Source organism: Mustelus asterias, chromosome 14, assembly GCF_964213995.1.
Source record: "Mustelus asterias chromosome 14, sMusAst1.hap1.1, whole genome shotgun sequence".
NCBI classification, from domain to species: domain Eukaryota; kingdom Metazoa; phylum Chordata; class Chondrichthyes; order Carcharhiniformes; family Triakidae; genus Mustelus; species Mustelus asterias.
The window spans coordinates 32,093,449-32,106,166 of record NC_135814.1 but is presented as its reverse complement, the minus strand read 5'-3'; the positions used below and the strand labels follow the sequence as shown (position 1 = coordinate 32,106,166).

The window sequence follows — 12,718 nt, the reverse complement described above, 5'->3', positions numbered from 1 at the left end:
CATGATGTACTCTGGTTGAATGTAGAACCACTGGATAACTAGAAAGGAAATGGATTCTGAAAAAAATTATACAGGATCACTGTCTATTTGGTCATATCTGTTGGAGGGGTGGCACGGTAGCACAGTGGTTAGCACTGTTGCTTCACAGTGCCAGGGACCTGGGTTCGATTTCCGGCTTGGGTCATTGTCTGTGTGGCGTTTGCATGCTCTCCTCGTTTCTGCGTGGGATTCCTCCGGGTGCTCGGTTTTCTCCCACATTCTGAAAGACGTGCTGGTTAGGTGCATTGACCTGAACAGGTGCCGGACTGTGGCGACTAGGGGAATTTCACAGCATCTTCATTGCAGTGTTAATGCAAGCCTTACTTGTGACTAATATAAACTTTAACTTTAAAGAGAGGAGACAGCAGAGGCTTTGACCCCAATATTTCAATCTTTTGACTTGTAGAAAACAGAGTCAAAATTACACATTTTTCACGATAAGAGACCTGAATAGGCCGCACAACTACTGACCAGTTAGCGAAATTTAGAATTCATACTTCAAATTCCATTGGAAAGCACTTAAAAGTTAGAGTATTTGAACGTTAAATACATCATGCACTGGAGTAGTAAGTGCTGGGTTCACTTTTGTGAATGAACAGATCTGTAAATTTGCTGGTGATGCAAAAGTAGAGAATTTACTAAAATAATGAGGACCATAAAAGACTTCACAGAAGCAGACAGCTCAGCAAAATGGGCAGACACTTGGCAGATGTAATTTAAATTAGATACATACACTGCAACACATCTGAAGGGGAAAGAAAGAATTGGAGTATACACACAATGCAAATGATGCTAGACGGTATGATTGAATAAAGAGACTTAAGGATTCAAATACAGAATTATCTATGCAAAGGCAGGCAAATACAGCAATTAAAAAAACGGAGCTTCATAAAGCAGCACAGAATACAACAGTAAAGAAAGCATGCTGAATTTCTAAAAGATATTACTTAGGTTGCCTTCAAAAGAGCGCAGTTTTGAGGGCTCGTTGTAGAAAATACATTAATGCCGTAGAGATGGTACGTTGCAGATTCACCAGAATAATAAAATTAAGAACCTAATTGTATTGTATCGTCACAGACACTTTTTCCCCCCTCTGGGTAAGTACTGGAAGGATTAGCAAGCTGATCATCAACCTGCTTGAACCTTGTCACAAACATTCTTTCAGTGGCCAGCAGGTCCTACAGTGGGATTTGAACCCAGAATTTATCGCTGAGGCAGGGATGCTACCTAAAACTTTGTTTGTAATATTAAAATTATATATTCCGGAGCAGAAAAGACAGAAGATTCGATTGAGATTCTGAACAGTATGAAGAATTTGGATGGGGTGAATAGAGGAGAATTTCTTCCAGTTAGAGAAACATTTAGATTCCCTTGGTTTTATGAAGAGGCATCGAGTTGAACAAAGCAAGAAAATATTGCTAAATGTTCATAAATAACTGCTAAACCACAGGTACAATATTGTTCAAGACTGAACACCATACCTTATGAAGGATGTCATGGCCTTCTAGAGTGTATAAAAAACATTTACAAGAATGGTGTCAGGGATGAGGGAACAGAGATTGTTTTCAGGGAGGAGATCTAATGAAGTATTCAAAATTATTAAGGGCTTTGATTAAGTGAAAACAGAAGAAACTGTTTCTACTGGGAAGACGGTTGGAAGCCAGAGGCTATCTGGCAAGTATACCAGATCGGAGATGAGTGTTTGATTTATGCAGTCAGTGAAGATGATCTGGAATGTGTCAGCTAGAATGGTGGATGTAGATTCAATAGCAAGTTCCAAAATGAATTCAATATATATTTGAAAAGGAAACATTTGCAGCGATATGGGAAAAAGAGTAGGAGTGTTGAACTAATTACATGGATTTACGTCACAGAAACAGACTATTCTGCCCAAACAATCCATGCAGTCATATATGCTCCACTCAGCTTTCCTTATTAAAATCTATCATTGTAACCCTCTATTCCCTTCTTCCTCATATGCTTGTCTAGCTTCCCCTTAAATGATCAACCTCGACTAGTGAGTGCCATCGCAGTGGGCCACATGATTAAAACCGAGCATGTTTACTAACCCTGACTCCATGAATAAAATTAAATTAATTTAATACATGCCAAAAAATTCATAATGGGTTACAGAAAATGATGAGCCATTCATATATTAATGGAACTATCAACTTCAAATGGTAAAAGCAAAAATGTTTACACTTCGATCGGGCGCAGGGGGAGCACACAGCTCTGAGCCAATGTTGTGTGCAATCAGCGTGCACTTCACTTTACATGCCCTTGCTTTGCGTGCGTATCACTCTACTCACTACCCTGATGGGCCACATGTGACATGTTGCCCGCCACTGCCATGTACGATTCGCTTCAACCACTCCTTGTGGTAGTGAATTCCACATTCTCACTAGTCTATGTTTGAAGAAGTTGCTTCTGAATTCCCTACTGGATTTCTTGGTGAACCTCTCATGTCGATGGTCTGTAGCTCCGTTTCCCCCACAAGAAGAAACAATCTCTCTGTAACAGGACTGCTGAACGAGTTGAATGGCCTATTTCTGTACGACTCTGTTACATAATCTTTCATATAATATTCAGTGAAACTGTACCTTACGCTTCAACATGTTCCACATGAGCATGTCCAGTGTTCCTTTGGCGATGAGGTAATGAATATGAACTGAGCTGCACTGTCCTATTCGATGAGCTCTATCTTCAGCCTGCAACAAGTGACCGGGATCCCAGTATAACTCAGCAAAGACAACATGAGTGGCAGCTGTAAATGTTAAGCCCTATGAGGGATATGAAAAAAAAGTATCAGATACTGTTTTTAGGCTTTTTCTGGTGCAAAAATCACAAGTCAACATAAAAATTCTTATAGTTTTGTAAATATTTAATACAAGATTAGATAGAACATGTTAGTTGCTTGCACACTTTTAAAACCTGGTACAGCTCCAATTTGGTTCACCCAGACTTCGAAGGAATCACTGCAACTCGTTTATAATTTAAAGTACTAAAGCACAAGATTGTACAAAACATGCAAGAACTTGGTTAGTATTCATGATTGTGCACACAATTGTATTCTGTAACTCAGGATCATTACAAAAAGAAAATAGCAAACAGGAATCAGGCACATTTCCAGATGGGAAAGGTAGAAAATAATCAAAAAAATGTTGTTGTTTGCACAACTCCTCATGGCTTGGTCACAGCAACATTGAGATCAGGTCTGTTGAGTGGTACACAAGTAAAATTATTGCAGTGACTGATAAACTTGATTGAAATACTCCATAGGGCAAACTTTGGAGGAAAAGGCTTTTATATCCTTCTGTTGTAAATAAGAACTACTTCCAAGCCTCTGATAATACCTCTTAGAAGCCTCAGTGGTGCAGAAGCAAAAGTTGAGTCATTCGTAATCTTGCCCCCCCTCCCTCCCGCTCCCCATTTGGAAATCAGTCTTGCCACTAGATACCAATCTCACAAATTCACCCGAGATAGGAATTGGTGAGCAGATAATATACATTCTACCATCCTGCAGGACAATGCATTAAAAAACTGAATGTACTAATGACACTACCATCGCATCAACAAGTTGCTCCAGTCATGTAGATGATTCTGTTGCAAAATAAATGGCTGTTTAAGCAAAACATTTAGTCTAATAATTTAAATTTATTCCTTAGCTTAATGCAACAGTAGATAGAAATAAAATGACAAAATAGGAAAAATATTACTGCAACACACCAAAAGTGCTAAATAACTAAACAACATAAAAATATAAAAGGTGCAAAACAGAACAAAGTCTTGAGGAAGAAATAAAAATGTAAAAAAAAAGCAAAATTAATTTAACTTAAAATGTTGCTTCATCTATTCCAATATTTCCATGGTCAAGAGAAACACAGAAGTGAACTGGGGAAAAAAAAATAAAGCCTTGAACATCAGTAAAACAAAATTTCTAAATAAACTTAACAGCACACACAAAATATATTTTTGCTTTATAAAAGATCGATGTATCACAAACAAACATCTATAGATCTAGGTCTTTTTGTTACAAATGCAATACCTGTCCAGCAGCCTTGATGCTTAGAATGGCAACTTGTGTCTTTGGATCGTTCTGAAACTGATGGACAAGATGAATCCTTTCTGATGATGGAACACAACCATCTATCCTTATGTACCGTGCCTAAACAATAACCAAAGCTGTTACATGACATTTCATACGAATATAATGAATACTAAGCAGCAAAGTGCCTGACAATAGGGTGTAAAAATATTTGATCCTGGAATATTAGTTGCCACATTAACTTTGACATTTATGATCATTCATGTAAACTCAATACTTTGGAGCAGGGAGCAGTTTGCACCATAGACTCAGAATGATACATCACTGATTACCATTTCGAACATTTTGCCTGTGCAACTCATGGTAATTAAAATAATCCCACTGACGCACTCTTCTTACCTATAACTCTACTCTTTTCCCCTTCAATTATTTATCCCATCCCCTTTTTAAAGTTATCATTGAATCTGCCTCCACCATCCTTTCAGACTTTGCTTTTGGGATCATCATACATCTAGTTCTTTCACCAGTCACCATAAAGCTGCGGACTCTCCTTTCCTTCTCCACTATGTACTCTGTGAATGGTACGCTGTGTCTGTATAGCGCTCAGCAAACAATACTTTGCACATTAATCAAATCTGGGCCTAATCTCCTCGGCCCTAAGGAGAACAACACCATTTTATCATGTCATTCCACATTACAAAGTTCCTCAATCTTGGTATCAATTTAGAAAATCTCTTCCTGCACCCTCTCAAATGGAGTGGTGCCCAGAATAGAAGAAAATACAATACTTAAGTTAAGGCCAAACCAAAATGTAAAAAGTTTAGCATAACTTCCTTGCTTCAGTTTGAATATCAAGGATGCCATCTGCTTTTCTTAAAAAAAAATTGGGAGTCTTCACAAGTTGTCCTGCCACTTTCAGAGATTTGTGTGCAATCACCTCTGGATGTTCCTGCTCCTGTACTCCTGTAAAATTGTGCTTTAGGTCAAATTATCACCCCTCAGTTTGCCGACCAAAATGCATCACTTCTCTGCATTGAATTTCATGGCTAGTGCTTGCCCATTTTGACACTTTTTTACATCTTCCTGAAGCCTTTTACTATCCACCTCACTGTTTACTATATTTTCAAGTTTTGTGGAATCTGCAAAGTTTGAAATTATGCCTCAAATACCCAGGTCTAGGTCATAAGTATATATTGACAGGACTAATGGTCTTCATACAGGCTACTGGGGAGCACCACAGTAATAACGCCCCCCCAAACTGAGAAACAATCATTTACTTTCTACTTTCTGACCCTTGGCTAATTTCATATCCATGCTGCCACTGACTTTTTAATCCAATGGGCTTTAATTTTGCTTGCAAGTCAAGTTTAGATTTGTTTTGTTAAATGTCTTTTCAAAATCCACAATATAGTGTCCTCCAAACTGCCCCCATCAACCTTCTGTTACTTCATCAAAATTGCTCCATCAAGTTAACCAAACACATTTGCCTTCAACAAATCTTTAATAAATTATTTGCTCATCGTTCCAAATGCCAATTGGTTTTGACACAGGTTATTTTCTCTCAACATTTCCCAACCAGCAACCTTTGGCCAACTGTAAAGGTCCGTTTTCTCTCTAGCCTTTTTAACCAGGTCCTTTTGTCCTCTGGCTACACCCCTCAGAGGATTGGAAAATTATGGTTAGAACATCTACAATTTTTACCGTTACTTCCCTCAGTAATATAGATAGGATGCACCCCATTCAGGCTGGGTCTATTTCGAGTAATGCCAAACTTGGAAATATATTTGATAACTATTATTACAATCTCCTCCTTTATTGTGACACTGGCAACATTCCAATGAAGACAGATGCAAATTACTGATTTATTCCTAGTCAGTCACACCCTTCATTTTACTATTTTGTGCTTATAGAAAACTTATGGATTCCCTCTTGTTAATGCCAATGTATTTTCATACATCCTCCATGCCCCATGAACTCTGCTTTCTTAAGACATTCTTGTGCACTCCGCATTTATTTTGCGACTGTATTATGAACCATACAATTGGCATAAGCCTCCTTTGGTCTCATTTTAAACTCATATCTTTAGTTATCTGAGAATTTAAGCTTTGGATGCCCTCTATTCACCCCTCGTCATTTGACCCTTTGTTAGAGCCATTTTTCAAAAGCTGAAATCCTCTTCCCATCAATCTTATTAAGAGTCCAGCTCTTGCATCCATATAGCACACAATCCTCCATACCCAGAAATTTCCAAGTGGCCAATGTTGGATACCAACAACTCAGAAGAAGCCCTTTGGCCCATTGAGTCCACAACAACACATTAGAAACACCTGTACTCCCACCTCACCCCATCTGTCAGCACTTGGCCCATGGCCCTGAATATTATGACAGGCCAAGTGCTCATCCAAGTACTTTTTAAAAGGATGTGAGGCAACTGAGCTCTACCACCCTCCCAGGCAGCGCATTCCAGATCGTCAGAGTTTACTTCTGGGTAAAAAAGTTTTTCCTTACATCCCCCCTAAACCTCCTGCCCCTCATCTTGAACCCATGTCCCCTCATGACTGACCTTTCAACTAAGGAGAACAGCTGCTCCTTATCCACTCTGTCCACGTCTCTCATAACCTGGTAGACCTTGACCAGGTCGCCCCTCAGTCTTCTCTGCTCCAACAAAAACAACATAAGCCTATGCGACCTCTTCATAACTTGAATCTCCTTTGCACCCTCTCCAGCAGCAGCAAAGTGGCAAGCACTCCTGCCTCACATCGCCAGCGACCCAGGTTTGAATCCTGGCTTGGGTCACTATCTTGGGGAGTCTTTATGTTCTCCCATGTCTGCGTGGGTTTCCTGCAGGTGGTCCGGTTTCCTCCCACAATCCGAAAGACGTGCTGGTTAGGTGCATTGGCATCGCTAAATTCTCCCTCAGGTGTACACGACCAGGCGCCAGAGTGTGGCGACCAGGGGATTTTCACAGTAACTTCATTGCAGTGTTGATGCAAGCCTACTTGTGATACTAATAAACAAACTTTAAACTTCCAGGGCAATCACATCCTTCCCATAATGTGGCGACCAGAACTGCACACAATACTCCAGCTGTGGCCTCACCATAATTTTATACAACTCCAACATGACATCCCTGCTTTTGTAATCTATGCCTCAACTGATAAAGGCAAGTGTCCCTTTTGCACCACCCTAACATGCCCTTCCGCCTTCAGAGATCTGTGGACAAAAGACACCAAGGTCCCTTTGTTCCACAGAACTTTAGTGTCCTACCATTCATTGAATACTTTGTCAAATTACTCCTTCCAAAGTGTATCACCTCGCACTTTTCAGGGTTAAATCCCATCTGCCACTTATCTGCCCATTACGTCTTTATCTTCTTGTAGCCCAAGACACTCTGCCTCACCTGTTAACCACCTGTCCAATCTTAGTGTCATCCGCAAATTTACTAATCCTACTCCCTACATAGTCAATGTAATTTATATAAATAATATATAATGGGGGCCCAACACAGATCCCTGTGGTACGCCACTGGACACTGGCTTCCAGTGACTAAAGCAGCCTTCTATCATCACCCTCTGTCTCCGACAACTGAGCCAATTTCGAATCCACTTTATCAAATTACCCTGCACCCCATGTGAATTTACCTTCATAACAAGTCTCCCATGTGGGACCTTGTCAAAGGCTTTGTTGAAATCCATATAAACTACATCAATTGCACTACCCTCGTCCACACACCTGGTCACCTCCTCAAAAAGTTCAATCAAATTTGTTAGGCATGACCTCCCTCTGACGAAGCATTGCTGATTATCCCTGATCAAGCTTTGCCTTTCCAAATGGAGATTCTCCTTCAGAAGTTTCTCTAATTGTTTCCCGACCACGACACAAGACTCACTGGTCTGTAGTTCCCTGGTTTATCTCTACAACACTTAAATAGTGGAACCACATTAACTGTTCCAATTGTCTGGCACCTCCCCCGTGGCCAGAGGAGTTGAAAATTTGGGTCAGAACCCCTGAAATCTCCTCCCTTGTCTCCCTCAGCACCCTAGGGCACAATTCATGTGGACCTGGAGATTTATCCACTTTTAAGGCTGCCAACACCTCCTATACCTTGTCCTTTCCCATGTCAATTTGCTCAAGAACCTCAGTCTCTCTTCCGGAATTCCATACCATCGTCCTCATTCTCTTGGCTTCAGCTGACACGTTATAGAGCAAACAGTTGCTAGCCTTGTCCTGATTTCAGTGTTTCTGGTTACCTTCAGATCGTACAAATTGAATTCAATCTATGTTCACAATGGTTGCACACTGAATCATCACTGTTCTCATCATGAATTTTCATGCGTTTGGCGGTCATTGATGCTCAACCCAAACTTCAGACTTGACTTTTTGCTCTTCAGCAATCACAGGGTTCTTGCTCATCTTTGGTCATCAGCATATCTGATGGTCCAGATGTTGTGAAGGCCAATACTGTCCCCAGGATGTTCTGGGAGAGAAGAACTGAATTCTCTCAAGATGTCTTCTCCCGTGGCATTGAAAAGTAGTGGTGAAAACAGATATCTTTGACTCCTTTTCCAAAACTGAATGGCTCTGTCTTGTCTTCAATTACATGTGCAACACCTTTGCCTGTGTGCAAAGTCTCTGAATGAGCAAGACTAAGTAATGTGGTGTTCCAAATCAAGTCGGGGCTTTCCATTGAAAACTCTGCATAGTGGACAGAATTTGTGCAGTCTACAAACAGTACCCATAATTCCTTGGTCATTTTGTTTTTGACAACTCACAATAAATGTTGCACAACACTAGAATGACCTAAAGTCTCATTGTTTGCAGTGAAGCCAAATTGTCCCTCAAATATTTCTGTTGTGAAGTACGAGAGCCTTTTTTCTGATTATTTCTAGAAGCATTTTTGAGGCATGGTTTATAGGCTAATCGTTCTATGCTGAGAGCAGTCTCAGGCACCATGAACATTTTGCAGTACCATCAGCCAATCTTTTGACCAATGAGTACTTTTCCATCACCAGTCAATGATTTATTTCATGGCTTTGACTGCCGTTGCTCCTCCAGCCTTCATACAGTCAGCAAGTATATCATCTCGGCTTGTTGCTTTGTTGTTCTCCAGATTTTTAATTATATGTTCAATTTTACTAATCAGCAATTCTGTTTCCAACTTCTCCCAAGGTACAGGCTGTTTACTTGCTACATTTGGTTTTGGTTGATAGAGCTCGGCACAGTATTTCTGCTACCATTCCTTTATTTGATCAACCTCACCAATCATATTCCCATCTTCTCTTCAACACCAATGCCAGTTGTTACAATTATTTTCTTTGACAGAGGTGTAACAACGTTGTATACTTTGTTTAGACTACCCTGTATGACTTGCATCTTCTGCTGCCTGCGCCTTTTCTGTCAGCCAGGTCCAATGCAAGCAATATTGAGACTAGAGACTCCCATTTTTCCACATTAAGCATCAGAAATTGTAGAACCACATCCTTTGTTCTTAGTTCTCCCTTGTGCCAGCTTTTGGCTGATAATAATGAACTGCTTATACTTCAGGCAAAAATCCTATTAGAAGGTTTGATACAATATATTAGAAAGATAGAATTAAAGCAGCCACCTCTGTACTGGCCAACATTTCTCATTCAGCTACCCTACATTTAAAGCTTATTCAAAAATCAATAAATTCCAAGTACTCATCACCACACAACTAAAATCCACAGATATCACTTACCAGGCTGATATTATTGCAACGGATTCTTAATAAAAACAGGGCTAAATATAGAAAGTGATTACAACAGACTAAACTCAAAATAAGCAACTGATTGGAAATGTGAATTGTGACAAATTCAGTTATTAGAATTTCAACGACCCGTCATTGTGAGCACCTGAAAGTGCATTTCATACATCACTGAGCACATCAAATTGTCAAAAAAAAAGAATTTTCAAAAGCATAATTTTCTCAAAATACTTAAATTTTTAAAGGCCCATTTCTCCTGTTTCATTTTCTGTCACTCTGCACAACGTATTTTCCAATCTGCTGCAGGAAAAGACTCCATTGGACTGAGTTGCACATTCAACTATTTTAGAAAGAGAGGGCTGTTCTCTCAACTTTAAAAATCCCACCAAGTCTTAGAACAAGCCAATGATGACCAAGCTGTAGACTTCTCAACTGCTAAGGCACAAGTGGATCATCAGATAAGTAGGAAAAATTGGTGTGGCCGTTAAGTGAAGAGCAAGAATCTATAGGAGGATCTTGACAATTCGCAATCTGAAGTTTGAACACCTTTACTTTAAAGAATAAATTGTCAATGAATTGCCTTGCAAATGCAGGGATAGTTAGAAAAATGGAGTGATCTTTTTGAAACATATGATTCTGAGAGAACTTGATAGGGTAGATGGCAAGAGAATGTTTCCCCTTATTGGAGAAGCTAAAACTAAGGAATTCCAAGACTACCATTTAAGATAGAAATTGAGGAGGAATTTCTTCCCTCAGAGAATCGCTAACCTTTGGAATTCTCTACGCCAGAGAGCAGTGAAGGTTGCGTCATTGAATATATTCAAGGCTTGGTTGACAGATTCTTGATCGAGTGTGTGTCAGGGTTTATGGGGGACAGACAACCCCCCTCCCCCACACCCTCATAATACAAATATCTTCAGATTTTCTTTGCTCTTAGCTCTGACGAAGGGTCATCCAGACTTGATCTATTTTCTCTCCACAGATGCTATCAGACCTGCTGAGATTTTCCAGCATTTTCTGTTTTTGTATCAGCTATTTAGGACTGAGATGAAGAGAAATTTCTGTATTCAAAGAGTTGCAAATCTTTGGAATTCTCTACCCCGAAAGAGATGTGGATGTTCAGTTGTTGTGTACACTAAAACAAAGGTCAATAGATTTTTAGGTACCAAAGGCATTAAGGGATAGGGTGATAGTCCAGGAAGGTGGAGATGAGGTAGCAAATCAGCTATGATATGAGCAGAGCAGGCTCGAAAGGCTAAGTGGCCTACTTTTGCTCCCACTTCAAAATGTTCTTACAACTGCAAGACTATTCATGAATAGCATCGTGGCAGATTTGCAGGTAATTAAGCACTTGGGGGGCATTGCAAGGTAATGGAAAATGATGCATACATACAAATTTAGTTCATTTCATCATAAAAGGTTATTAAACTGAATCATGGAGATTAGTTGTGTAGTTTCGATCTGTACCTGCTCCAGTTAACATAAAACTTTGGTAATAAGATGAAAATAGTTCAAAATGTACATTACCTTATTTTCTAACGCAGCCTCTGTGCAAGCTTGCAGCATGGTTAAATGATGAGCAAAAACTAAGAACTTCAATTTTTCATCACGGAGCATCATTTTAAGGTAGTCCTTTACTGCTCCTGCCTAAGATAAAATCAGCTGCGTAAGCTTGCTGCTCATTTGTGTCATATAGACTGATACATGAATAATTAGCATTTAGTACTAGGATATACTAACTATACACAAATCTTTGCTAAATCTATATAGGGCTGTATTCAAACAATTTAAAGTTAAGGATGTCAACTAATAAAACAAACCATTTAGATCAAAGTTTCGCATATAGCTGGTTGATTCAGAATCAGAACTGGGTGGAGATGAACATATATTTAATATTCCACAGCATCAATTAAGAGGAAACTCAATGTTGCTGCATGTTTGAACAAAATATTTGGTTTGAACGCCTTCTGATTTCACTCAATAATGTTCCAAATATTTATGGCAATCCCTGAATAAAATGACTCTAGCACAGATGTCAAGTGTCATTTTCATACAATCATAAAAATGAACATATTACAAAGTACAATTTAAATCATCTCAAAAATCAGCACAATAGGAGATCGGTTTTAAAATGCTTAATGTATGAGTTAAACACAAAGAAACAAACAAACAATACAATTGGACATTTATTTACGCAGTAATGAATGTACTAATGACAAATTATGAAGTTTGGAATCTCAACAAATGTTTCCGAAATTGAAATAGCTTGAAAAGCAATTCATTTTTAATTTGGCAATGTTAGTTGGTTGAATTTTTGAAGCAGCATTATCTGCATTGCACATTAAAATATCGCTGCACATTGATGCTTTAATAAGTGGCAGTACAGTTTAAATATTTTGGCATATGAAACTTTTTACAATTTGCGGTACAGAACTAAACGTTGCACATTTCTCCAAAAATTCTGCAAAATCAAAAAGGGGCAAAAGAAATCTTTTTTTTTTACAGCAAGTTAAGATCTGGCATTCACTGTCTGAAAGGGCGATGGAAGCAAATTTGACAGTGGTGTTCAAAAGGGAACTGGATAAATACTTGAAATGCAAACATTTGTACAGCTATGGAGAAAGAGCAGGCGAGTGAAAGCTCTCCCAAAGTGGAGTTGGGACAGACACAATGGGCTAAGTGTTCCTCTCCTGTACTGAACAATTCTATGAAGTTTCATACGAGGATTTGAGCATATTGTCTATCTAGGTTGACACGAAGTGCTAGGCTGCGAGCATCTGTATTTCAGATTACATTAATTTGCACCCCATTTGCCTGTTCGGATGGCCATAAAAAAGATCCTGTGGCATTATTTGAAACATCCTGCTCAACATTTAACCTCAACGAGCACAATCAGCTAATTTATCCCA

At 39.2% G+C, this 12,718-nt stretch overlaps 1 protein-coding gene across 5 annotated transcripts in view; it reads right to left on the bottom strand.

Moving 5' to 3' along the window:
• The window catches only part of zranb3 (zinc finger, RAN-binding domain containing 3), a 113,119-nt gene that overhangs the window by 40,379 nt on the left and 60,022 nt on the right, over nucleotides 1–12,718 (bottom strand). For all 5 annotated transcript variants that reach the window (XM_078228058.1, XM_078228059.1, XM_078228060.1 and 2 more), the window contains 3 exons: nucleotides 11,337–11,456; nucleotides 4,085–4,204; nucleotides 2,640–2,819 (listed from right to left, as the gene is read on the bottom strand). In XM_078228058.1, the coding sequence (XP_078084184.1) occupies nucleotides 2,640–2,819; nucleotides 4,085–4,204; nucleotides 11,337–11,456 (420 nt within the window). The remainder of the gene's footprint in view (nucleotides 1–2,639; nucleotides 2,820–4,084; nucleotides 4,205–11,336; nucleotides 11,457–12,718) is intronic.